At 35.2% G+C, this 25,845-nt stretch overlaps 1 protein-coding gene across 5 annotated transcripts in view; it reads right to left on the bottom strand.

Moving 5' to 3' along the window:
* Window positions 1-25,845, bottom strand: part of ntm (neurotrimin) — a 497,741-nt gene that overhangs the window by 13,810 nt on the left and 458,086 nt on the right. For all 5 annotated transcript variants that reach the window (XM_087807296.1, XM_087807294.1, XM_087807293.1 and 2 more), the window contains 2 exons: window positions 23,964-24,196; window positions 10,261-10,386 (listed from right to left, as the gene is read on the bottom strand). In XM_087807296.1, the coding sequence (XP_087663422.1) occupies window positions 10,261-10,386; window positions 23,964-24,196 (359 nt within the window). The remainder of the gene's footprint in view (window positions 1-10,260; window positions 10,387-23,963; window positions 24,197-25,845) is intronic.

The following is a 25,845-nucleotide window of genomic DNA, read 5'->3' as shown; positions in this document are numbered from 1 at the left end:
ATTCGAACTATAAATTACAAACTAAAAATAAACTAAAAATAAACAAGTAATATTTGTTCGGCAACTCAGGGACTTTCAATATAAAACAAAAAATGAATTAAACAATTTATTAATTACTTTGGATGTGACAGCATTTACTTAGCCTCTTGGCCCAGGGTCACACAAAAAACACAGGCAACAAATGAAGGGCCACAGAATATAAACTCAGGGGCCAGAGAAGCTTTTTTTAAACCTCTGGTTTAAATATTATGAATAACTTTTTGGTCATGATCAGTCGTTTTAATTGATCTAAACTGGTATCTTGTAACATGTAAACATTCTACTCTTGTGTAGTAAGTAAGTAAGTAAGTAAGTAATATTTATTTGTAGAGCGCTTTTCGAGACCAAGGCGCTTAAACAATCGAAACAATACTCAAAAAAGTACATACTTTAAAGATCAAGATAATACTGAGAACAACACAGGAGTTCGAGAAATTCAAGGAAAAGCCTGAACAAATAGAAACGTCTTAAGATGTTTCTTAAAGGAGTCAGTAGACTCCATCCATTTGTGTACAACAAACTAGACTGAAAACTATTAATAAATTTGATTAAAAGAAACGTTTACTTGTGCAAACGTATTCAAAAGTCAACAACAACCGGGTGAGTTTAAACGTTAAGCCCCCGGAGATGTTATTAAAAATATATATTTGTTGCAGATTATCAGCTCCGAGCATGTGGAATTTCTTAATGTGCCAGTTCTTCCTTTGATGCATCATCCTCTTTGAAGGCAGCCGCTGTGCAAAAAAAAAAAGGCTGAGCGGGATTTAAAAAAGAAAAAAAAGGAAGGATCACAGAAATACAGTAGCTCTGTTCACATTATCACCCTCCAATAAAGCAGATTGACTCTCTCGGCAAAAGAGAATCTCTGGTGACAGCGTGGCGCAGATCTGAAGCCATTATAGTCGAGCAAAGAGAGGAGCGTCGCGGCTGCTAATCTCTCGGACCACCGCTACTTTCCCTATCTCCGCTCGCACTTTGGGGACGATGAATGAAAAAAAAAAGCGCTTCATGTCCGTGAAAAAAAGATGGGCTCTATCACACTTCTTTGTTGCGTTCAAGAAAGGGTGAAACCGCTGCTTAGTATATCTTCAGTCAGGCGTCGACTAAATGTAATTAATTTACTGTATGTATATTTAAAGAAAAGGAGGCTTTGATTATACGACTTTAATCTATCAGCACGAGGAGTAACTCTTCAATGTATTTTTTAGTCATTATCTAGAGCAGGATATATCCAGCATCCTGTATAAAAAAAAATTAAATAACAATAGAATAATAGTTTGAATAAATTACCTTTTATCTTATGTCAGTTGTCAAATGTTTTATTTTTGGTATTTTAACCCAAGATCAGAGGAAAAATTGAGTTCACCCTTAATACCTGGAGTAAAATATATATAAATAGTGATACTATAGTATAATAGTGAAACAATTTCCCGAAGGAGACCTCCTGGGGGATCAATAAAGTTTTACCTTACCTTACCTTACCTTACTAGATTCACAGGAGCACAATACTGATTTCTTTTTCTAAATATTATTATTTTTTAAATGTTTTAATTTTAATTTTAATTGATCCCACTGGTTCTTATTTGTTGTTGTTGATTTCCTTTAGAATTTGTAATTGTGTTATATATAAATATTTTTTATCGTCTATCAATTTTTTTTGCAATTTATTCCGAAAAAAATAATTTTCATAATTGTTTTATGAGTTTATATTTTTGCTCCATATTTGTAAGTTTGTTTAAGAGTTTTTTTTTTCGTGTTATAAGTTTGTAAATTAGATTCAATTCTTTGTATATTTGTTTTCCACTTTACTCTAAACTGATATTACAATATCTTAATAAAGAAAAAGATTTGAGTTTTATATATTGAAGATTTGTAAGTTTGTTTAAGAGTCTCTTATTATTTTTATTTTTAATACATGTGTTTCTGCACTTTGGTGTAAAAAACATATTTAAAAAAATAAATATATATAGATTTGTTTCATGAGTTTGTAAATTTGTCTTAATAGTGCAATTTGATTTACTCTAAAACAAAGTTGTAAACTTGTTAAAATATTTTCTCTTTTCCTTCATTTTGTTTGTATTTACGGTCCTATATACGTTTATAGTTTTAACTGTTTATTGTTTTTGATTGTTAAAGCGCTTTGTGACCCTGGTCTAGAAAGGCTCTTCAGAAATAACCATTACTTACTTACTTACTTACTCATTTTGGTTATAAATTTAACTTTTTGTTACTGACTTATTCCTGTATTACCGCTGATTTCTACCCTATCTTCACTAAGGTCGCCTCCAATACTTGAAATAAAGGTTGATGATGATGATGGTAGAGATTTATGGTCTAAAATCTGGATTCAAAACAAACAAAAAAAACAGCATGAAACAGGATTGATGGATGGAAAATAATCTTAACAGTAACACAAGTTTATCGACTTCTTTATCCGGGGGTCGAAAAGGCTTCGAGGTACTCCCAGGGTCGACTCCATTGAATCCCATGGAAACTCTAATGGCTCCCAGGGTTCGGATTCAATCAAGTCCACGTTCATTCGCGGACCCTTAATTCGCCCGGCGTGTCGTCGGAGCGCTCGGCCCCCCCGACCAAACTCTGCAGTCAGGTCATGCAGTCCGGGGGAGATACTGAGGATCACTTTTGATCCGTCGCAAGCCCCTTAAGCTATCCATCTATCACAGCTGGAAGTGGGGGGTGGGCCGGTGCAAGAACCTGAACTCAAGTCATCAATCTTTCCCCACACACACACACACACACTTATTTATTTAATTTCCCATTTTAAATAGCCTGGAGAGCTCATCCGGGCACACACCCAGAGACCCTGATCCGGAGAAGTTACGCTCTCCATGACTCACGCGGGCGTTCATGTATTTATAACCGGGTCCTGCTTCGAACTTCCCTCCGACGGTAAGAGAGACAAATATTAAGGCAAATCTCACCTATTTGTGGGAGCGACGGAGAAAACGCCGTGTTTTTGTTTATCCGGCGTGGAAAATATCAAAACAGAATCTTCTCAGGCTGAACATAATCTATTCATATTCACAATCCGGGGGAAAGTGAAAAAGGCTTGACACGCTTGAATCGCTGCTTCTGGCTGATTCGCAGAAATGTATTTCAATGCATATTTTTCTTGACTTGTTTTGTGTTGTTGCTGAAGTCTTCGGTGCGAGTCCTTGGAAATAAAGGCAACTATACTTACATAAAGTAGAGGATATGTATTTATATATCGTGGATATATTATCGAATTATTATTCCCGATTAAAATTTGAGTCCCGGAGATCCAGACGGCAGGTGGAAAAGATCATTAACACAACAATAGCTGGATGAGAGTTGGGATTATTTTCGGAGTAATCTGTAATCTTTTTAGAGTTATATACAAAAATGTTTGTTCATTTTAATGTAGCGACTAGTGCTAACTCATATTTGTCCAAAAAAACACTTAAAAAACATCCAAATACCTCCATATTGCTCGTCAGTAAGTAAGTAAGTAAGTAATATTTATTTATATAGCGCTTTTCTAGACCAGGGTCACAAAGCGCTTAAACAATCAAAACAATACTCAAAAAAGTACATACTTTAAAGATCAAGATACGAGAAATTCAAGGAAAAGCCTGAACAAATAAAAGTGTCTTAAGATGTTTCTTAAAGGAGTCAGTAGATCATCAAACACAGAGGAACATCGTTCCAAAGCTTAGGAGCAACAGCCTGAAAAGATTTCTCTCCTCTGGTCCTGAACCGTGTGCGTGGAACCATCAGTAGATTCTGATCCACAGACCTCAGAGCCCGAGCTGGGGTGTAAGGCTGGATCAGATCAGTGCTGTAAGGAGGAGACTGACCATGAATAGATCTGAAAGTAAGAACCAGAATTTTAAAGTTGATCCTGAAGTAATGTCCTTCTTGTATTAAAGCCTCGACATGATGGATTAGTCCGAAAAAAAACTTTATTAATTCTTTATATATTGTAGGCTTGTTTTAATCAGTCAACCATTGTACTGTGTAATATTATTCTTTAATTAGAATTGATTCTTTTACATTGTTATTAAAAAAAAGTAACGTTCAAGAACTGGTATCGAGGTGAAAATACCGATATTAGTACCAATATTTAACAAGTCTGTAACAGCTAAATAGAACGACAATAAGTCGTAGGGTAATAAGTCGCAGAAATGTGAATTATGTGTGAAAACAAACATCATTTTACAGACATTTTGTTTGAATTCAAAAGGTCCAGTAAGGTTGCTCAGGTTTAATATTTTCATCAGGCAGATATTAAATGTTCTATCTAATTTTTCTTTAAACTACAAATGAAAACAAAACAAATGTGGCTCAATATAATAAAACAAACATTTATATTAAATTCCCCTTATTAAAATGATGAATTGAAGTATAGGACTTAGTAAAAGTATCAAAGTGACCCTGAGCGACGAAGATGTCCAGAGGGATTAAAGTCGTTAACACTTTAGAATGGGGAATAAAAAATAACTATTAATACACTATTTATGTTATTAACAAATGAACCTCTTATTAATCACAATAAAGTACTTATTTACACCATGTTCATTGTGACTATATTTTACCCTTAAAAGCACAATATTAAGGAGTTTACTCTGAACTACACCTTAATTACTGAATATTAACAGGAAACAAAGAATGAATTAAAGATTAACTTTGGTGAACTATTAATCCTGGTTAATATATATATATATATATATCTTGTTTATGTTGCAAAGAGTGTTTGAAATGCCTCGAAATCCAAGTCGTGCAGGTTTTAAATTTAAAAAAAGAATAAGGCGCTTTAATATTTACACGGGTTCAGGACAGGAGGCCGTCAAGAGAGCGAGGAAATCGAATACAAAACACTGAAAAATTCAATACGCATCAGACATCGGCACAGATAAGTTACCGGTGTGAGGACGCAGTGGAGTCAGGTGAGCGGATACCGACAGGAAATCAGTAACAGACACTGTAAACATTGATGTGTCTGGAACCTAAAATATGAGGGTATTAAATCTATCTGGAGAGGCAAGTACACACTTCTACAACCTCAATAATAGGATTCATGGGAATACTATTTTAGTTCTACTGTCACCAACGTCATTCAAAGTAATTACTACATTTTTTTTTAAATTAATTTGACTTAATTCGTTGAATTCTTATCTACGGTTACATCCGTCAAGAGGTAGAAAACATCTTGGGCACAATAGTGATAGGACCAAACATTGCTCAAGCGAGACCAACAACTGAATTTACTCTTTTACGACTTCAGCTCACATGGGTTTAATTTGATTTTATGGGCAGGAGAGTTGTTAAAAATATTGTCCTTTTTACCCACCCAGGATAATCTCATATCTCGCAGGTTTCCAACAATAAAGAGCATTTTTACTGGTTAAAAGACAAAAAAGAGAGTTCTTATACAACTTTTAAGAAAAGATGGGACTCTAAAATTAAATTAATAAGCAAAGTGAGATAATAGATTAAACAATTGAACTATATTACATAGTTTGAATTTAAGATGTTTTCTACCATTTGGTTTTCTATCAATTGATTGTGGATTTTTTCAAAAACGAAAACAATTTTTAGCTTAACAATAAGAAGCGACACTCCCCATGAACCTTATTTATTCAACTAAAAAAAAACTTTCAGATCTATTTTCTAATTAGAAAACATTTTCCCCAATTTTTTTTTTCCAAAATTGCATTTCTGTCTTCTCAAGCCCTCTAAGTGAATGCATCACTTTTTTTTCTCTGAGACAGCAACACGATGGTCAGGGGAATTGTTAAAAATGGACTTAAAGTGACCATTGAATTTAAGTGTCCTAACCCTAACCCCAAGATAATCTCAAATCTGGAAGTTTTTCAAACAATAAACTATTTTTTTAACGGTGAAAAGACAAAAAACTGGACTTTGAAAAATAATGACACTGCTTCATGAAGCTTCATGAGATCATCACCATTAATAATGGGCTGCATTCATTCTGCTAAAGGGCTGCAAATGTAAGTAAGTAAGTAAGTAAGTAATATTTATTTATATAGCGCTTTTCGAGACCAGGGTCACAAACCGCTTAAACAATCAAAACAATACTCAAAAAAAAAAAGTACATACTTTAAAGATCAAGATAATACTGAGAACAACACAGGAGCTCCAGAAAATCAAAGAAAAGCCTGAACAAAATAGAAACGTCTTAAGATGTTTCTTAAAGGATGTTTCTTAAATGGCCCCCGTGTCGCACTTTAGAAAGGCCTGCAATAAAGGGTTAACTACTGTAATGCATGTTACATAATTATAGACTGTTACTATTAAGAAAAGAATGAGGTGTTTTCGACAAAAAATTCCGGCAGTTTATGTCCCAGTCACTGATCATGCAGCCCAAGACTCGAAATCTAATCTCGTGTTACATCACTTCGAAACGAACTGACTGACAATCTGGAGATCATCTGATTTGTTCCCTGGAAAATTTGGCTCAGATCTGCTTTCTGAGGACTCGGTCACGCCGTGCAACTCTGGGGAAAGTTAGACGCAGTTTCAAAATCACAGATTGACTTTTGTATTTGCCTGCAGGGGAGCATCTCTGTAGGAGGAGGAGAGTGATATATGGTGTCTCAGATCTTCGGCTATATTTGGGAGCTTTTACCGAGACCAAGCAGAGGGTTTTTTTTTTTTTCATTATTTGTGGTGTTTACAGAGAGAAGAAATTGAAAGATAGAAGGGAAGAAAGTGAGAAAAGCGAGAGGCAAAGAGCTTGAAGCTTAAATATTTAGCAAAGTATAAACAGTCTGGAGAGATATTTTTGGACTCACTTCTCTTCATGATGATGGAATACTTTAGACTTATGAAACAGAAAATGTAGCTGAAGATTTCAATTTATAATAAATTAAAATATAAAAAGAATATAAAAATTAATTGTTACAGTTTAGTCCTTCATAAACCAACTAAACGTTGTTACTGTTTATGTTGATATTTAAACTTGATTTAAATCCCCATTATGTTTCTTCTTAATCTTGCTTTCTTTTTTATCGTATTCTTATTATACTCATTAACTAATTATTATTATTTTACTATTATGTTTCTTACTTTTAGTGTTGGGCAACTAGGTTGAAGTCATAAATAATAAATGGAATAAAAAACATAACTCTAACCCTTAACCCCTCAGTCATTCAATGTCAAATAAAAAAAAATACTAATGCTAATGTAAATGATAATATAATCGGTGAATTTATCAATTTCTTGCTGAACTACTAGAAAATAAAGTAGCTTTTATTTATTTATGTTCGCATGTACTTCTGTATAAGATACCTCTCACTATGTTGTCACAGTTTATGTATGGACTAAGCTCATTTTTTTTTAATCCTCATTAAATTTGTCCCTCCTCAAAAAGCCGTATAGTATTGTTAAAATAAAATAACAAAAATGATAAAGTATAAGTTATTTTATTGTACAAATGTTCAATATCAAGATCAGCCAAGGAGAAAAAAAAGTTTACTTCCTGTTACTGCCAGATTAAAATGATGATGAAATGATTTCCTGCCAAAACGTGATCATAGTTTGCGGAAAGTATTCAAGATTATTCTTTGTTTATTCACTTGATAAAACAATTAAAACACAACCGTTATGTTTTTCAATTGAAATGAAAGACCAAACAGTTTTTAAATAATGTTTCATGTTATTTCCTTTAGACATTCAGGCTTTTCCTTGATTTTCTGGAACTCCTGTGTTGTTCTCAGTATTATCTTGATCTTTAAAGTATATACTTTTTTGAGTATTGTTTTGATTGTTTAAGCGCTTTGTGACCCTGGTCTGGAAAAGCGCTATATAAATAAATATTACTTACTTACTTACTTACATTCTATGAGTATTTCATCTTCACCCTTATTGCTATCGTCGTCATCCAGGAGAGACTCAGAGTAGAGCCACTGCTTCTCCGATGGCCTGGGATTCTAGCTAGGAGGCCCCCTGGAGGCCTCGTCTGGGAGGTGTTCAGGGTACGTCCCACTAGTAGGGGACCACGACGGAAGAAGACGAGACCGAAAAGACAATGACATACATTTGTTTCTATAGTTACCGTATCTTAGCCAGAATATGTGAGATGAAATGTACCCACAGGAAGCTATTAAAACTCTTTCCAAGTTTCTCCTCAATAGCTTGACGTGCAACACTTCGTGATAGCAACACACACATATGCAGCTGATGAAAATGTGCGATAATGAGTCTAATTACGGCCATTTCTTCGGCCCTGACGATACCATGCCAACATACAAACACCAGTCGTCAACCGAGTTGTTTGTCCATTCCTGACCGCCTCGGTAATTATATATATAAACTGAGATTCAAAAGGTTTCTGGCTGCCATGGATACGAGTGAAACCTAATTGGAGCTGGACAGTGATCTGTCAACTGAAGTCAAGAAGATCTGGTCGGTGACGCACCATAGATGCTCACTGGTTCCCTGATTTCATGGTCAAGTTTCAGTCAGTGACAATGTTTGAATAATATTACCAAATATTTCCAGATTTCTCATCACTAAATAATGTGAATACTTTTGAAATATATGTCGAATGGGGCTGAAGCATGGATTGAGGTTTAGTTACTAAGTTTGGGGATGTTTTTTTTGGCTTTTTAAGCATTTGGAAGAGCACTTTTCTAAATTTGTGATAGTTAAGGGGTGGGTATATACAGTATATATCGAGACACAGGATGAAGATAAGATATATTGTAATACAGTAGTAACAAGGATAGATTTGTAGTATTGTCGAGTACTTGACTCTGGTGTTCCAGAATTTACAGACCACATGACTCTTTAAGAAGTCGTAACTGCTTTCATTTGTTTTTAAACCAAAATACGTCCAAGCTCCAGCTTTAAAAGCTGCTGGAGTCCCTGTATCCTCTTGTGCTTAGTCATGGCCATGGTAGCGGAATTTAATTGTTACTTCAGCTGCGAAGGACGTGATGATTGCTGCCATCTGGTGGCTGGGAGTTTATTTGCAGCACAACAAATGGATGTTTTAAATTCAATTAATTGAATATTATTTGTTAAATTAAAATATATATATATATATATATTATATACAAACTGCAGGAACAAGGATATATTTGTAGTACTGTTGAGTACTTGACCACCTGACTCTTGACGAAGTCGTAACTGCTTTCATTTGTTTTGAAACCTAAATATTTCTAAACATCAGCTATGAACAAAATTTAATTATTTTAGACTTTATTGAAATGTAAATCATTAAAAGGGTGATAAAAAACTAACACTATTTAAAAGAAATATAAAACTAAATGATACAGTTTTGCTGAACACATTACGTTATTGTGAAAAAAATAAATGGTGATGTTTAAGTGTATAAATATTTTCATACACCACTTGTTTCATTGGTAAATACAACCATGTATGAAAACAATGGACTTCATCCCAGCTGCTGAGGGTGAGAGGCTTGGGACACCCTGGAAAGGTCACCAGCTGCTATCGCAGGGACAAACATTCATAAATTCAAACAGCGTTTGTATGATATTTGACTGTGGGAGGAACCCGGAGTGCCTATAGTAAACCCACGCAAGCACTGGATTAAATTCAGAACTGAATTTCTAAAGCCAGGCTCGGAAATCAGGACTCAGTTTCATGAGGCGTCGCACCCCAAAAAAACAAAGGCAACCGTCCTCATTGTGACAGCCTCTGCATAATTATCTTAGCCCCAGTAACGTCTGTCTTCTCCTTATCTCCTAACAGACAGGTCAGTCACACTTGTGTCACATTAACATTTCTATTCCCTCGGCGGCGCTTCATCATAAAAGACGGAGGCACAAAAAACTCGTCTCCGCCTATTGCTATTCATTGGCGGGCGCGGGCGCCATGCCTTAGCAAGTGCCACATCGGTAAACAAAAATAAACGATTTAGTTCCTATTTTTCCACCGAGAATATCTGCATTTAACACAAACCGAGGACTATTTTGGACACAATACCCTGCTGCCCGCTTAACCGCGTCCATTCAACGAAGCTCAGCAACATTTTCCGCCATCTAATAATCCTAATTAATTAGACCAATTACTACAGGGCCCGTTTATTTCCCAGCAAACAATTACGGTGTAATGATGGATCTGGAAGCCGGTAATGATGGATAATAAGTGAAGCGTGAAATCCTCCAGGGGTCGAACAAAGTCAAATATGGGGTGAGGGTGGAGGGAGGAGGAATTAGACGAGGAAGTTTAGTTGAGGAAACCACAAACCTGACGACGAGATGAATCTCCAGCTGATGGAGGGCTCGGGCTTCGCCAGGGCCTGGCACAGCAGAGTGACGTTGGACCCCTCGTTCACCACGATGTTTTTGGGGAGGTTGGTGATCTTCGGTGGAACTGGAAGAGAAAGCATCGCTTTGATGAGTCGTCGCAAGGACAAATAAAGTTTTTCTTTTTTTAATGGCTTTCATTTTATTCTCTTGATTATTTGGTTAAGGTGTTGGCAGCCGAGTTACGAAGTGAATTCACTGAAAAAATCTTCCCAAAAAACTTCTTAATCACATCAAAAGAACTCATTTTGATTTGAAGCTATTCACATCAAAACTGCTTTTATTTTAAAATTCCCCTGCATGTTTTATTCCCAACCCTTGGAGATGCTTTTCATCTTTCCTTATTCATTTATTATTTAAAATAATTTGGGACTCTACCTTTTAAATACTTTACTACTTTTTTAAAGACAAATATATAATTTTGTTTTAATTTTACTTTGAATTTATAGATGCATTGTTGGATTAATGATGGAATAGATAAGGAAAGATGGATGGGAGGATGATTTGATGGAGAGATTAATTATTGCATGGATGAACGGATAGATGGTTAGACTTGAGTGTATGTATGTTGGTGTGGATGGATGGATTTATAGAGGGACGGAGGTATCCATGGATGGATAAATTGTTAAAATTGTTAGATGAATGCATGAATAGATAACGGTCTGGATGTAATTGTTGGCTGGATGGATGACGGACAATGGGATATATGGATGGATGGATGGTTGAATTGTTGCAAGGACGGTCATGTGAATGGATAGCTGGAAGAATGGATAGAATGGATGGATGCATAGATGGATGGATGGATGAATTGTTGCGAGGACAGAGAGATGGTTGGATATCTGGAGGGATTGTTGCATGGATGGATAAAGGGTTGAATATAATGGATGGATGTATGAATAGATAGACTTTGAACGTTAGGAAGCATGCATGCATGGATGGATAGATGATGGATGTTAGGAAGTATTGATGGATGTATGGATGAATTGTTTCAAGGATGGATAGAGTAATGGATAAAGGGTTGGATGGATGGATCACGGACAATAGGATGCCTTGATTGATGGATGGATGAATTGTTGCAAAGATGGATAGATAGTTGGATGGCTGAGTGGTTACATGGATGGATGGATGGATGGATGGATAGATGGATGGATGGATGGATGGATGGAACGATGGATGGATGGAATGATGGATGGATGGATGGATGGATCAATTGTTACATGGATGGAAGGTCGGATGGCATAGATGGATAAAGGGATGGATGAATGGTTGCATGGATGGATGGATTAATTGTTACATGGATGGAAGGTCGGATGGCATAGATGGATAAAGGGATGGATGGATGGTTGCATGGATGGATGGATTAATTGTTACATGGATGGAAGGTCAGATGGCATAGATGGATAAAGGGATGGATGGATGGTTGCATGGATGGATGGATTAATTGTTACATGGATGGAAGGTCGGATGGCATAGATGGATAAAGGGATGGATGGATGGTTGCATGAATGGATGGATGGATGGATGGATGGATGGTTGCATGAATGGACGGATAGATGGTTGGATGGGTCGAGGGATGGACGGATGTATGAAAGGATAGAAGGATAGATAGGTTGCATAGATGAAAAAACGCAGGGAGGGATGAAGAGTAAGATGGTAAAAACCAATATGACAAAAAACAACAAAAGATGATACAATAAATTAAATTAAAGTGAAAAATATTATTAGTGATAGATGTATATATTTAAAATGTAATTCTTTAGTAGACTTTAGTTATAAGAGAATATTTCCTGTTTATCGCCTTCAGACTTATATTTTTGACTCACTTGTGCAGGTCTGCATGACGACCAGCGCCGACACTCAAAGATATTCTAGTGTTTCTCACGTCACCAGATGAAAAAAAAGACGTTCCAGGCGATCTGAAGGACTTGAGGACCGCATCATTATTCCTCCTGAATCCTTGACACTAATTTGATTTTCCTGAAATATTTGATTTCTTTCTTTTTCACCTGACAAATCTACCAGCGATATCTTCTTGTCACTTCAAAAGAACTGCAGTTTCTATTTTAAAAAATGTGTTTCTTCCACAGCCACACCAGAGTTGTTTTGTAAAACAAACACCAAAATGAATTATTTATTAGTTTGTCGGTTTTAATCCCTGTTTACCCTCCTGGAATAATGAAAGTCTACAGCCTGTGATGCTTCCGTTCAGTCGAGGGAGGAAGAGGCCGCGACTGTTGTTCGAGTCAAAACAAACATGAAGACGTTGTGAAACCAACTATAAAAATAAAAATACAGAAGGCTTGTGATTATCATCGTCTTTGATCGAGTCACAATCTCCCAAATTAAACCTGGAAATTGTTCTGTTTCTTATGGACAGAATTAAGCTGTGTAAACGTGTAAAAAAGGTAAATTAAGACCCAAATACTTTTTTTTATTTTTACTCAAATAAGTGTCTTTTTTTATCAATAGATATATTTTTTTATTCTATTAAATCAGGGGCCACAATATATACAGTGATTGTTTCAAGGGGTCGTCAAGCAAAATGAAAGAAAAACTATATATAAATAAAATATACTTTTTTGCTAGAATTTAACCATTTAGTGTTTCTTGCTACGATCACAGAAACAGCTGAATCACTCACCAGATTAGCATCCTAGCTTAGCATCTTTGTTTGACCTCTTAAGTATTATACAATTTTCTCGCTTCAGTGCAAAGACGTAATCTGTCCTCTCCCCACGAACACATTTGTTAAAATGGGTTTATCAAGCTTAATGAAGAATGTTGATTTATTTGAAAAGAGAACGATGCCCCCTTAAAAAGTCCAAATAATGTTTTTTGTTTCTGTAATTCAACATCTGCCAGCAGTGTTATATTTAGGAAATTGACCTGGTTCACTTTACTTTTATAACTCGTTTCCTGCCCAAACAACCTTGTTTGAACATTGCCGCCAGATGACAAAATAGAATTATTAATCTTGTTTTTTTTTCGGTTCTTGTTTTGAGTCTCTGGTTACACTTTAAAATACCTTGTAACAAAAACAAAAAGCAAATAAAAGGACCAATGTAGTGGTCCCTCGCCATATGGCACATCTCTTATCACTGTTTTGTGGATATTTTTTAGTCTACTTTTGCATGTTTTTTTTACAGGGTAAAGTATGAACGCACATTGTGTTCTGCGTCCTGATTGGCTAAGTGATACCTCCTTAATAAGGTGGTATTGTGAGTTGTTGATATTGTTAAGTCGGAGTGTACAATAATTGTAAAAAATAAAGCTGAGTACTTCGCGGATTTCGTCTTTTGCGGGTTATTTTAAGAACGTGGATGGATGGATGGATGGATGGATGGATGGATGGATGGATGGATGGATGGATGGATGGATGGATGGATGGATGGATGGATGGATGGATGGATGGATGGATGGATGGATGGATGGATGGATGGATGGATGGATGGATGGATGGATGGATGGATGGATGGATGGATGGATGGATGGATGGATGAATTGTTGCATTAATGGGTAAAGGGTTGAATATAATGGATTGATGTATGAATGGATAGATTGCAAACGTTAGGAAGCATGGACGGATGGATTGTTTCAAGGACGGATAGATTAATGGATAAATGTATGGATGGATGGTTGCATGAATGGATTAAGGATTGGATGTATAGATGGATGAATTGTTTCAAGGATGGATAGATTATTGGATAAAGGGTTGGATGGATAGATGATGGACAATAGGATGCCTGGATTGATGGATGGATGAATTGTTTCAAAGATGGATAGAAAGTTGGATGGCTGAGTGTTTGAATGGATGGCTAGACAGAAGGATGGACGGATGGACGTATTGATTATTTGTTGTACGGATGGATGGAAGAAAGATCACATTGTATCCCTGCGATAAACGAGGGATCACTGTATATAAAATGAAACATTTCCAACAGTATCTGTTTATGCTACGTTTCTTTGCAGGTGAAACATGTTGTTCCTGTGATTTGGTGACGAACGACTACAGATGTTCACTGTAGTCGAACTGTTCGGGCGAGTAAATCGTCTCGACTCGCGATGAGACGAGGGGACGGCGGTCGCAACGGCTCTCGCATCCGTCTTCTCTCTCCATCTGAGACGTTGGTCGACCAAACTAGCATTCATCTCAACTTTAGCTTCCACGCGGCTGACGCGTGAATTAGTCAAGTTGAGGCGAACGTGTTCATAAAAGAAACATTTTTTTTAATTGTGGTACATTTAATCACAGCTTTACCATCTGTCTTACTCAGGTTCTGAAAAAATTTCAAACCTTTTACTTAATTAACTACAGGACTGTTATAAAAAAATGTGAAAATCATTAAATTCCATTATTTCAAATAATTTTAGTAAAGGAAAAAAGCAATTTATTTTATAGTTATTACCAAAAAAATAATACAATGGTTCAATAATTTTTTAACAATTATAAAATAAATTACTGGGAAGTTTTGTAAGGTTTCAATAGTGGTTTTGATCATCTATAAAATTATTATAATTGATGGTTTTAAATGATTAACACCCTTTCCATACATACAGTTTGATATTTTAATTACAATACCTAATAATACATTAATTAACATTGAACATTATTTCATTTGTAGGACTTCAAATTAGATATAAAGTGTAGGTATAAAAGTGAAACCATTTCTTCATCAGTTCATAACAATAAAGAGTCTTTTATTACTATAATTATATCATATTTATTTATGTTTTTCCCAAGATTCCCTGAACACTGATGATAAACTTCTATTTCATTAGTTTAGATGAAGCAAGTCTCTCATCATGACCATGTTTTGAACGTAATACTTTATATGAAATCTGGGCGAACAAGAGGTTACGAGAGTGATTATGACATAACAATGGCTTCACTCTTCCTCCAGCCAGCTGTAATCGGGCCCCGCTTTGTTTATACAACGAGTCCCTTGGAGTCGGAGACTTCTGGGTTTTATGACACCTGGTGACAAACCTCGATGTTTGACCAATCACAGCAGAGTGGGCGTGGTTATTGTAAAGAAAATTTCACCTGCAGTTGTAGCGAAAAAGAAGAAGTAGAAGAAGAAGAAGAAGAAGAAGAAGTTACAACACGCTGGTTGTAACTTCTGTCGGAGTAAAGATCTCTAAAGGAAACATCAAAAGGAAACCGCTACGACAACCGAACCCAGACAGATGTCAATAGATGCAGAGGAACGTTCGCGGTGACCTACATTCATACAGATTCATGATTAGCAATTCAACTGGTTTAACCCCGAAAGAACACGCCAGACTTACCAAGCATTAGTTTGTTTATATTATGAGAATATATGGATTTATTTTCACTGGGCTGGTACAAACCAAAGTCATAGAGCGAGGCCAAAATAATACTTTAAAAAAAGGTTAAGAAATGTATCTGAAGGCTATTTAACATTTATTTATTAGTGCAACTCTACATAAAACGTAAATAAATGTGTTTATTTTCCCCCTTTTTTGTCATTTTTATCAGATAATTTCATTGCCAGTGTTATTTTTTGTGGTAATAATACGGATAGGTATTGGTTTTTAAAATTTTCATAGTGGTTTTATACAATTTTTATTCTAAATAAAATGTAAATGAAATCTTATGTTAGAGTTTTTTTGCCATTTGAATTATAAAATATATTGAATATGCTTTTTTTATCTTTAGAATGCTTTAATTAAATATATTTAAAAATATACATATATAATTAAATTAGGTCTAGCTTTTTAATTTTTATTTTTACTCCCATTGACAGCACTGTATAACAGTCACACTTTATAATGTGGCCCCTGAGGAAAATGTCATTTTGAGCGTTCATATGGCAGAGGTTCAATTTCCCAAATTCAAACTAGTAAAAAGCAAGAACAACCTCAGCTACTTTTCACAAAACGACTCCTTTCCCTTCATCCTTTTTCTGAGCAGATTTAAATCCATTCATGTTTCCAGAGTTTCGCTCATTTTTAAAAATCAGCAGTTTCCAAGATCTTCATTTTCAGGAGGTGAATCCGAGCGAGTTCGTTCATCCTTGAACTTGAAAACCCCTGATGCGTCAGGAGGATTCCACTCTTCTCTGGTGTCCTCCAAACCCTTCAGCTTCAGAGGCCGACGATCTCTTCTTCTGCTCTGACCTCTCGCCCAGATTCCTCCACCAGTGAAACAAGCTTAGGTTACACACTAAACACTGGGTTGAAGCTCGAGTCAAACCTTCAGACTGTCTAAGAACTGGTTTCCACCTACAGGGAGTTTGAAAGTTGCTACAAACAACAACAAGAATAAAACAAAAAGTAGAAGATAATTTGTTGTCTGGAAATACTGATGTATTATCTTTTTTAAATATATATAGTTGGAGTTGATACGTGTATTTTCCTATTTAAATTGTTCAATTGTTATTTAAATAATATTTTTTAGTTTTTTAAAAACAAAATTAATAATTTAATGCATCATTTAATCTGAAATTCTATTTTATAAAAGGTTGATATTTTATTATTTAGTTTGAAAAGACAATTTTATACATATATTTTTTAGAGCCTTTTGAACATGATTGAAATGTATTTTCACATTTAAATTGTTCAATTGTTATTTAAATAATTGTGTTTGTTTTTTAAAAACAACATTAATTATTTAATGCATCATTTAATCTGAAATTCTATTTAATAAAAGGTATTTTATTATTTATTTGAAAAAGACAATTATATATATTTTTTTTTAAAGTCAAAAGATGAACAAGATTGAACTTCAACGTTTTGAATACAAATATGAAACATATTTTTGTTTTTATACATTGATATTTCATATCAAAAATTAAATAAAACATTTAATTGTATTTTTTTTTTTGGAGGACTTTTTTTAAATTATGCAATTGAAGAAAAACGAATTCAAACTTTAATAAAGAAATACTTGAATTCAATTTAATTTAATTCTAATTTAGCAAATAACATATTAGTACATTTCATTAAAAATAAACATTTTAATAGAACTCAAATTAAAAAAAATATATATATATATATATATTTAAACATTTTACATTTTTGACAAAATGTACAAATTATTGAATCAATAAATTAAGTGAAATTACTTAAAATATATTACTATGTATATAATAAATTAAAACAATAAAAAAATGTTTAATTAAATTAATTAAATCTGAGTTTCATTTTAACATTTACACTGTATGAATTATTTAATTAAATGAATCAATACATTAATTCTAAATGAATTATTAATACAATTAATTTTTTTGACATTTACATTTTTGATGTACAAACTATCTAATAAAATTTGATTTTCCTTTATTAGTAGCACAAGGGGACATTTTTAGTTCTTTAAATGAATCAATAAACGTAGTTTAATCTAATAAATAACCAATTAATGTAATACATTTAATTTTAAAAACAACATTTTGATAAAAAACAAAACATTTCACATTTGTCATTTAAAATTCAACAAGCAGAGGTTATAAAAAACGTCAGTGTCAATCATCGTCTCCGTTATTTAATAAACTTGCCGACGCACTTTAGATCCCAGCACAGGAGATCGGGACTCCGGCTCCTTGAAAGCTTTACAGAGATATTTCAGTTTTAGGGATATAGCTTCAGCTGAGAGAAACTTATCTCACAGATTTCCAGGTTTATCTCAAGAGACTCAAACGTGTGGGAGGTTTTTTCTTTCAACAACTCTCGCTCTCGAGTGTGTGTCTCTTCACACAGTTGAACAAAAACTGTCATTTAACTTCAGATATATTCAGAAATGATTCATTCTGCTTTTAATACTTGATGAATTCAGACGTTAAGCTCCTTGTAAATATGTTACATCCCTTAAAACTCTTGTTTTTTTCCTACTTTTCACACCCACTAAAAAAGTAACTTGACCCTCAATAATGGCCTCCTTAAGCATCATGGACACGATCCAAGCACTTGAAGTAATGATTTAGTTTTAAGATCATTATTGATTTTGAATCCCACTCAGGACTGAGCCTCGCGAGCACAGAGAGACCAAAAGATTTACAAACTCTGGCTGAAGTCTTAGAACAAGACGTCAATAGCAACATCTCTCCCCCAAAACAACTGTTGTTTCCAGCCATCACTCCTCTTAACTGCCGTGAGAGCTTCGCTCTGTTGCTTCATCACGGAGAGTTTTCTCCTTCCTGGGACCGAGAGAGTCAACGAAATATCAGATTTTCTTCTTAGATATTGTTGTGTCGGAAGCAGAAAAACACTTCAATGGATCATTTCAACGACGTTAATCTGTTTTTTTGTTCCTCTTAGGCAACAGGTTTATTCTTTTATTGGCTTCATTATCCCTTTTTTAGAAGAAAAACAAGAAGTAAAATAAAATAATGTTTTTCTTCAGCTTCCTTAAACCTTCACAACAACTGCTGGACTGTAGTTGTTTTTTCTCAAATTCCCCAAATGTTTCTACCAGTAAACATGTCAGAACAAACTAAATCTGACATGTTATTTCTCTATGGTGCATGAATGCAAAAAAAACAACAAAAAAAAAAACAACAACGCAAGAAATGCTTGTTATTGTATAGAGAGCCAGGAAACTTGTTGCCACGGAATACTAATTTGTTGCCACAAAATAAAAAATGTATTTAGTGTTTAACGGACACAACTCTTATTTTGTTGCCATGGATTAGTATTGTTTGGCCATGAATAAGTATTTTGTTGCAATGAAATTAGTTTTCGTTGCCATGAATGAGTACTTTGTGGCAACAAATTTGTAATCATTCATGGCCACAATTGAGTATTTTGTTGGTGTAAATTTGGTATTTTGAGGCAATAAATAAGTATTTAGTGGCCATAAATAAGTATTTTGTGGCAATACATTTATATTTTGTGGCAGCAAATTTGTAATCATTCATGGCCACAATTGAGTATTTTGTTGGTGTACATTTAGTATTTTGAGGCAATAAATAAGTATTTACTGGCCATAAATTAGTATTTCCTGGCAACAAATTTATGTTTTGTGGCCATGAATTAATACACTATATAATGGCCACACAATACTAATTCATGGCCACAAAACATACATTTGTTGCCAGGAAATACTTATTGATTGCCTCAAAATACTAATTCACAACCACAAAATACTAAACTGTTGCCACAAAATACAAATTTGTTGCCACGTAATACAAATTTGTTGCCCCTAATACTCATTCATGGCCAAAAATACTAATTTCATTGCAACAAAATACTAATTCATGGCATCAAAATACTAATTCACAGCCACAAACCATACATTTGTTGCCATGAAATATAAATTTGTTGCCACTAAAGACTAATTTATGGCCACTTAATTTAACTTATTCATTGCCTCAAAATACTAATTCACGCCCACAAAATACTAAATTGTTGCCATAAAATAATCATCCATGGCCACTAAATACTCGTTCATGCTCCAAAATTGAAATCCATGAATTGAGGCAATGAATAAGTATTTAGTGGTCATAAATTAGTATTTTGTGGCAACAAATCAGTATTTAGTGGCCATAAATAAGTATTTTGTGGCAATACATTTATATTTTGTGGCAACAAATTTGTATTTCGTGGCAACAAATGTATGTTTTGTGACTGTGAATTGGTATTTTGTGGCTATGATTTAGTATTTTGTGGCCATGAATTAGTCCTTTGATGCAATAAAATTAGTATTTTTTAGGGCATGACCAAGTATTAAGTGGCCATGAATGATTATTTTAAGGCCAAAATTTAGTATTTTGTGGGTGTGAATTAGTATTTTGAGGCAATCAATAAGTATTTACTGGCCATAAATTAGTATTTTGTGGCAACAAATTTCTATTTCATGGCAACAAATGTATGGTTTGTGGCTGTGAATTAGTATTTTGATGCCATGAATTAGTATTTTGTTGCAATGAAATTAGTATTTTTGGCCATGAATGAGTATTAGGGGCAACAAATTTGTATTACGTGGCAACAAATTTGTATTTTGTGGCAACAGTTTAGTATTTTGTGGGTGTGAATTAGTATTTTGAGGCAATCAATAAGTATTTACTGGCCATAAATTAGTATTTCCTGGCAACAAATGTATGTTTTGTGGCCATGAATTAGTATTGTGTGGCCATTATATAGTATTTTGTGACGATGAATTAGTATTTTATTGCAATGAAATTAGTATTTTTGGAGCATGAACGAGTATTTAGTGGCCATGGATGATTATTTTATGGCAACAATTTAGTATTTTGTGGGCGTGAATTAGTATTTTGAGGCAATGAATAAGTATTAAGTGGCCATAAATGAGTCTTTAGTGGCAACAAATTTGTATTTTGTGGCAACAAATGTATGTTTTTTGGCCGTGTATTAGTATTTTCTGCCCATGAATTAGTATTTTATGGCCACAATTTAGTATTTTGAGGCCATATTTAGTATTTCATGCAAACAAATTTGTATTTTTGGCCATGTTTTAGACTTTTTTTACTTCTTGGCCAAGAATTGGTATTTGCTGGTCATCAATTAGTATTTTATAGCCACAGATTAGTATTTTGATGTCTATCCCAGCTGCTTAGGGTTAGAGGCGGGAGTTGTAAAGCTCAGACAGCAGTTTGAAAAATAAAAGGAAATGATATTCAGGAGTCTAGTGTCTTATAAATAAACCTCTGAAATTGGTGAATCAAAGCCATCATTCCACAACAATGAAGGCATTGTGATCTATTGACTCGACCTGGAGCATCATCCTCTGATCAAATCGTCTCAAGGAGAGGGAGGAGAAAGATTCCATCTGATGAGCTGCTTAAAAACTCAACGAAATCTTCCCCATCATGAAAATCACTAGTTTCCTTCTCCTTCTCCTTATGAAAGGTGCTGTATAAATAAAGTTTGATTCATTTGTTGTTTTTTATGCTTTTTACGGTTTTATCTAATGTGCATGAAAGTCTAATATTATTTGGGCTGTGAAAACTTAAATTACCCTGTGTATTAAAAATATCTCTTTTTGTTGTTTGTCTTCTTGACAGATAATGACACCTGTCTGGAACTAACCTGTACCTAAGCTTCCGGGGTTCCAGTCCGTGGTGTCCGATCGCCCATACTACTATACTGGAACTTTGACCTCCAAATTGTTCCTTCATGTATGTTGATCGCTACATTAATTTTTGGTTCATATTTTACTATTTCACACAGTTTTTTCTATCTATTGTTTGTGTAGTTCATCCTGGTTCATTAAGGCTTTTTGATCTTCCTACATCCAGGATTGTTTTTCGTTTTTTCAAGTGTTATTAAATTACTTATCCCATTGTTTCCAGTCTCTCTGCCTTGACAGGGTTTCTTGCGTACTTGGGTCCAGCTGGTCTCATGTATCCTGACACATTCATGCCATCAAGCAACTTTAAATGTGGAAGTCGAAAAGTCCCCATAATTGGGGAGTGCCCTCTCAAAGTGTGGCCCTTCTAGGCAACCGTCTTCATGGCTAATCTGTAAGTCAATCCATAACACACACAAAGTGTTGTCGTATCATATGTTTGGATCTCAACATCTGGTGTCCCCTATTAACCTTAGCTAATGTAGTGAATAAGCAACACCCCCCCCAACCTTCCTCTTCTTGAGCAAGGCATTTAGCCTCTAATAGCTCCAGTGGAGCAATGAATGAGGAAATATGTTCAGAGAAAGATACACTAAGGACGACCCTTGCTGCGAGGCTTACAGACCATCTTTTCTGTATACTGGGGATGTGGACAGTCAGTGATTCACAAAGGCATATAAATGTAATGTAAGGTGTGTCTGCTACGGTAGATTGAAGATGCATCAGATTTAATTTGCGGGTGAATTCACAATGCATGGGCTGTATACTTTTTTCATCAACAAATTAAATGGTTACAATGATTTCCGAAGCACCGCAAACGCACCATCACGTCCTCAGGCACTGAATCAGAAGTTACCAGACAAAAAACGTATTGCATCGTATCGTCAGGGGGTTTCAGTGTATTGTACTGTATCGTCAGGGGGTTTCAGTGTATTACATTGTATCGTCAGGGGGTTTCAGTGTATCGCATTGTATCGTCAGGGGGTTTCAGTGTATCACATTGTATCATCAGGGGGTTTCAGTGTATCGCATTGTATCGTCAGGGGGTTTCAGTGTATTACATTGTATCGTCAGGGGGTTTCAGTGTATTACATTGTATCGTCAGGGGGTTTCAGTGTATCGCATTGTATCGTCAGGGGGTTTCAGTGTATCACATTGTATCATCAGGGGGTTTCAGTGTATCGCATTGTATCGTCAGGGGGTTTCAGTGTATCCCATTGTATCCTTCAGGGGGTTTCAGTGTATCACATTGTATCGTCAAGGGGTTTCAGTGTATCTCATTGTATCGTCAGGGGGTTTCAGTGTATCGCATTGTATCGTCAGGGGGTGTCAGTGTATTGCAAAATATCGTCAGCGGGTTTCAGTTTAACACATTATATCGTCAGGGGTTTCATTGTATCACATTGTATCGTCAGGAGGTTTCAGTGTATCGCAGTGTATCGCATCATATCATCAGGGGGTTTCAGTGTATCGCATTGTATCGTCAGGGGGTTTCAGTGTATCCCATTGTATCCTTCAGGGGGTTTCAGTGTATCACATTGTATCGTCAAGGGGTTTCAGTGTATCTCATTGTATCGTCAGGGGGTTTCAGTGTATCGCATTGTATCGTCAGGGGGTGTCAGTGTATTGCAAAATATCGTCAGCGGGTTTCAGTTTAACACATTATATCGTCAGGGGTTTCATTGTATCACATTGTATCTTCAGGGGGTTTCAGTGTATCACATTGTATTGTTAGGGGTTTCATTGTATCACATTGTAACGTCAGGAGGTTTCAGTGTATCACATTGTATCTTCAGGGGGTTTCAGTGTATCACATTGTATCGTCAGGAGGTTTCAGTGTATCACATTGTATCTTCAGGGGGTTTCAGTGTATCACATTGTATCGTCAGGGGTTTCATTGTATCACATTGTAACGTCAGGAGGTTTCATTGTATCACATTGTATCTTCAGGGGGTTTCAGTGTATCACATTGTATCCTCAGGAGGTTTCAGTGTATCACATTGTATCGTCAGGGCCATCAGTGTATTGCATCGTATTGTATCATCAGGGGGTTTCAGTGTTTTGCATCGTATCTTCAGGGGGTTTCAGTGTATCACATTGTATTGTCAGGGCCTTCAGTGTATTGCATCGTATTGTATCATCAGGGGGTTTCAGTGTTTTGCATCGTATCTTCAGGGGGTTTCAGTGTATTGCATCATATTGTATCATCAGGGGGTTTCAATGTATCGCATCGTATCGTCAGGGGGTGTCAGTGTATCACATCGTATTGTCAAGGGGTGTCAGTGTATCGGATAGTATCGTCAGGGGTGTCAGTGTATGACATCGTATTGTCACAGGGTGTCAGTGTATCACATCGTATTGTGAAGATGAGCGATTAAAGAGATATACATTCCCAATGTACAAATGTTCTACAACACTGACAAAAGTAATTTGGAATTTTTTTTTTCAAAAACTAGTCAAGAAAAAAGAATTAAAGATTTCATTCAATTTGAGATAAAAATCAAAGGTTGGTGGTTTGAAAACATACCCAGGATAAGTTTTAAAGTATGTTGATATATCAAAGTGATTAAATAAGAAAAAGACTAAATAAGTTTTACCTTGGACCAGAATGTGCACGACGGTAGTTCTCGGTCGACTGCTCGTCTGGACGGCGCAGACGTACTGCCCTTCATCCGTCATGTCGATGTCTTCAATCTTAATGGTAAACTCCTCTTGATTAAGTGTCACCAGACTCACTCTGGAATCCACCGACCATTTTTCATCCCCAGCATAGAGGATGCTTGACCGGTTCAGCCACGCTGTGTGTGTGACCACATCCCCCTGTGAGCACCTGTGAGGGAACACACACCAAAAAAAAAGGGAGCAAGGTTACGAAAAATGGTTATCTGGAGAATGAATGAACAATATGGAGAAGCTGTCAGAATGATTGAGACTGATGTGGAAAATCCATAAACGCTGTGAAAAGTTGATGGAATCAAATTCGATGAAACCGAAGACACTTTCAAACTAACGTTTTTAGTTTTGACCACAGCTTACCATGGTACACAATCGTTACTCATCCTGGTTGCTAGGGAGTAGGAGGTAGGGGACAGCCTGGACAGGTGGCTAGCCAGAGACAAACCTATAGTAAACCCACGCAAGCAAGGGGACAATCTTCTGAAACTGACGAAGATACAAACTCTACACAAATAGGATGCAGCTTGCCTCAAACACGGAGCAAACCTTCTGGAACCTTCTCGCCCTGAGGTGGTATCACCTACAACCAGCCCACGTGAACCCTTTACGCAAACAGTTAATACTTTACTTTACTTTTTTGGAGTCACAACACCCAAGAACCTTCGATCTAAGAATTCCCTTGCCGGTGAAATATATTTTTGTTTTTGTCGCTACAAAAAGTGCTTCTTCTTTCACCCCAAAATGGATTTGATCAGAAGCTCGAGAACCAGCGTAAGCAAAGAAACGTTAATGCATAGTAACGCATAACACTTTTTTTCGGTTTTCTAGTAATCTCACGCTTTACCATTTCAAAACCAGTAATCAGATTGAGGTTTTGGTAACACTTTTGAATAACTATCCGTAGTAACTAGTTAATAGATCATTAGAAAATGTTAATTTATTAATTAATAATGACTTGTTAAGTATTTATTAACCATTTGTAAACTATTTACAACTATACAGATACTTAGCATTATAACCAGTTAGTTAATGAGTTATGACTTGTTGAATAACTTATTTATACATAGCCAATATATAACTTACAAGCTGTTAGTTAATAAGTTATGAATGACTTGATTACAGCATGATAAGGATTTATGACTATATTTTATGAATAAGTAGTAGTTCATGAACAAGCTAGTGCTAAATTACTTAATAATGACAGTGTAATAGTTAATCTACGTTAATCTGAAGTTGGAACTATTCTTCATTTACTAACAGTTAGTAAAGTAAATTAAGAGCAATTGCAAATAATTCAACAGTTAATAACTAATGGTCTATTTAACTGGTAAAGGTTAATAGTAAAAAGGTAAAAAGTTAAATGTGTCTTTAATTTATGATTAGTGAAGTCAAGAAAAACTGTCATTGTTTATTTTTAATATTTTATTTTATTTTTATTTAAAATTGTTGTCTGTTTTATTTATTTGTTTAGTAATGCCAAGGATCACTATCCTTGTTTAATTTACTTTTTAAGTGAGATATTTTTATATTTTATAAAAACGTATTAAAATAAGTTTTTAAATTCAACTTTCTAAACTAAGTAATAATAAAAACCAGGCAGCTGCGGTAACTGAAAAAAGTAACTTGTCATCTAACCTAGTTACATTTAAGTTACTAGTAAAGTAACTTTTAAGGAATATGTAATAGTAACCGTGGCAACACTGCTTGGGTGGTTATACTTCCTCATCATGGTTGACTTTGCAGGAATCTGTTTTACAGTACAAGGAGCAAAATGCAAGGCGGTGAATTTCACTGGGTCACGAC

This window comes from Callionymus lyra, chromosome 14 (assembly GCF_982586985.1).
Source record: "Callionymus lyra chromosome 14, fCalLyr1.hap1.1, whole genome shotgun sequence".
NCBI classification, from domain to species: Eukaryota; Metazoa; Chordata; class Actinopteri; order Syngnathiformes; family Callionymidae; genus Callionymus; species Callionymus lyra.
This window is presented reverse-complemented; position numbering and strand designations above follow the sequence as displayed.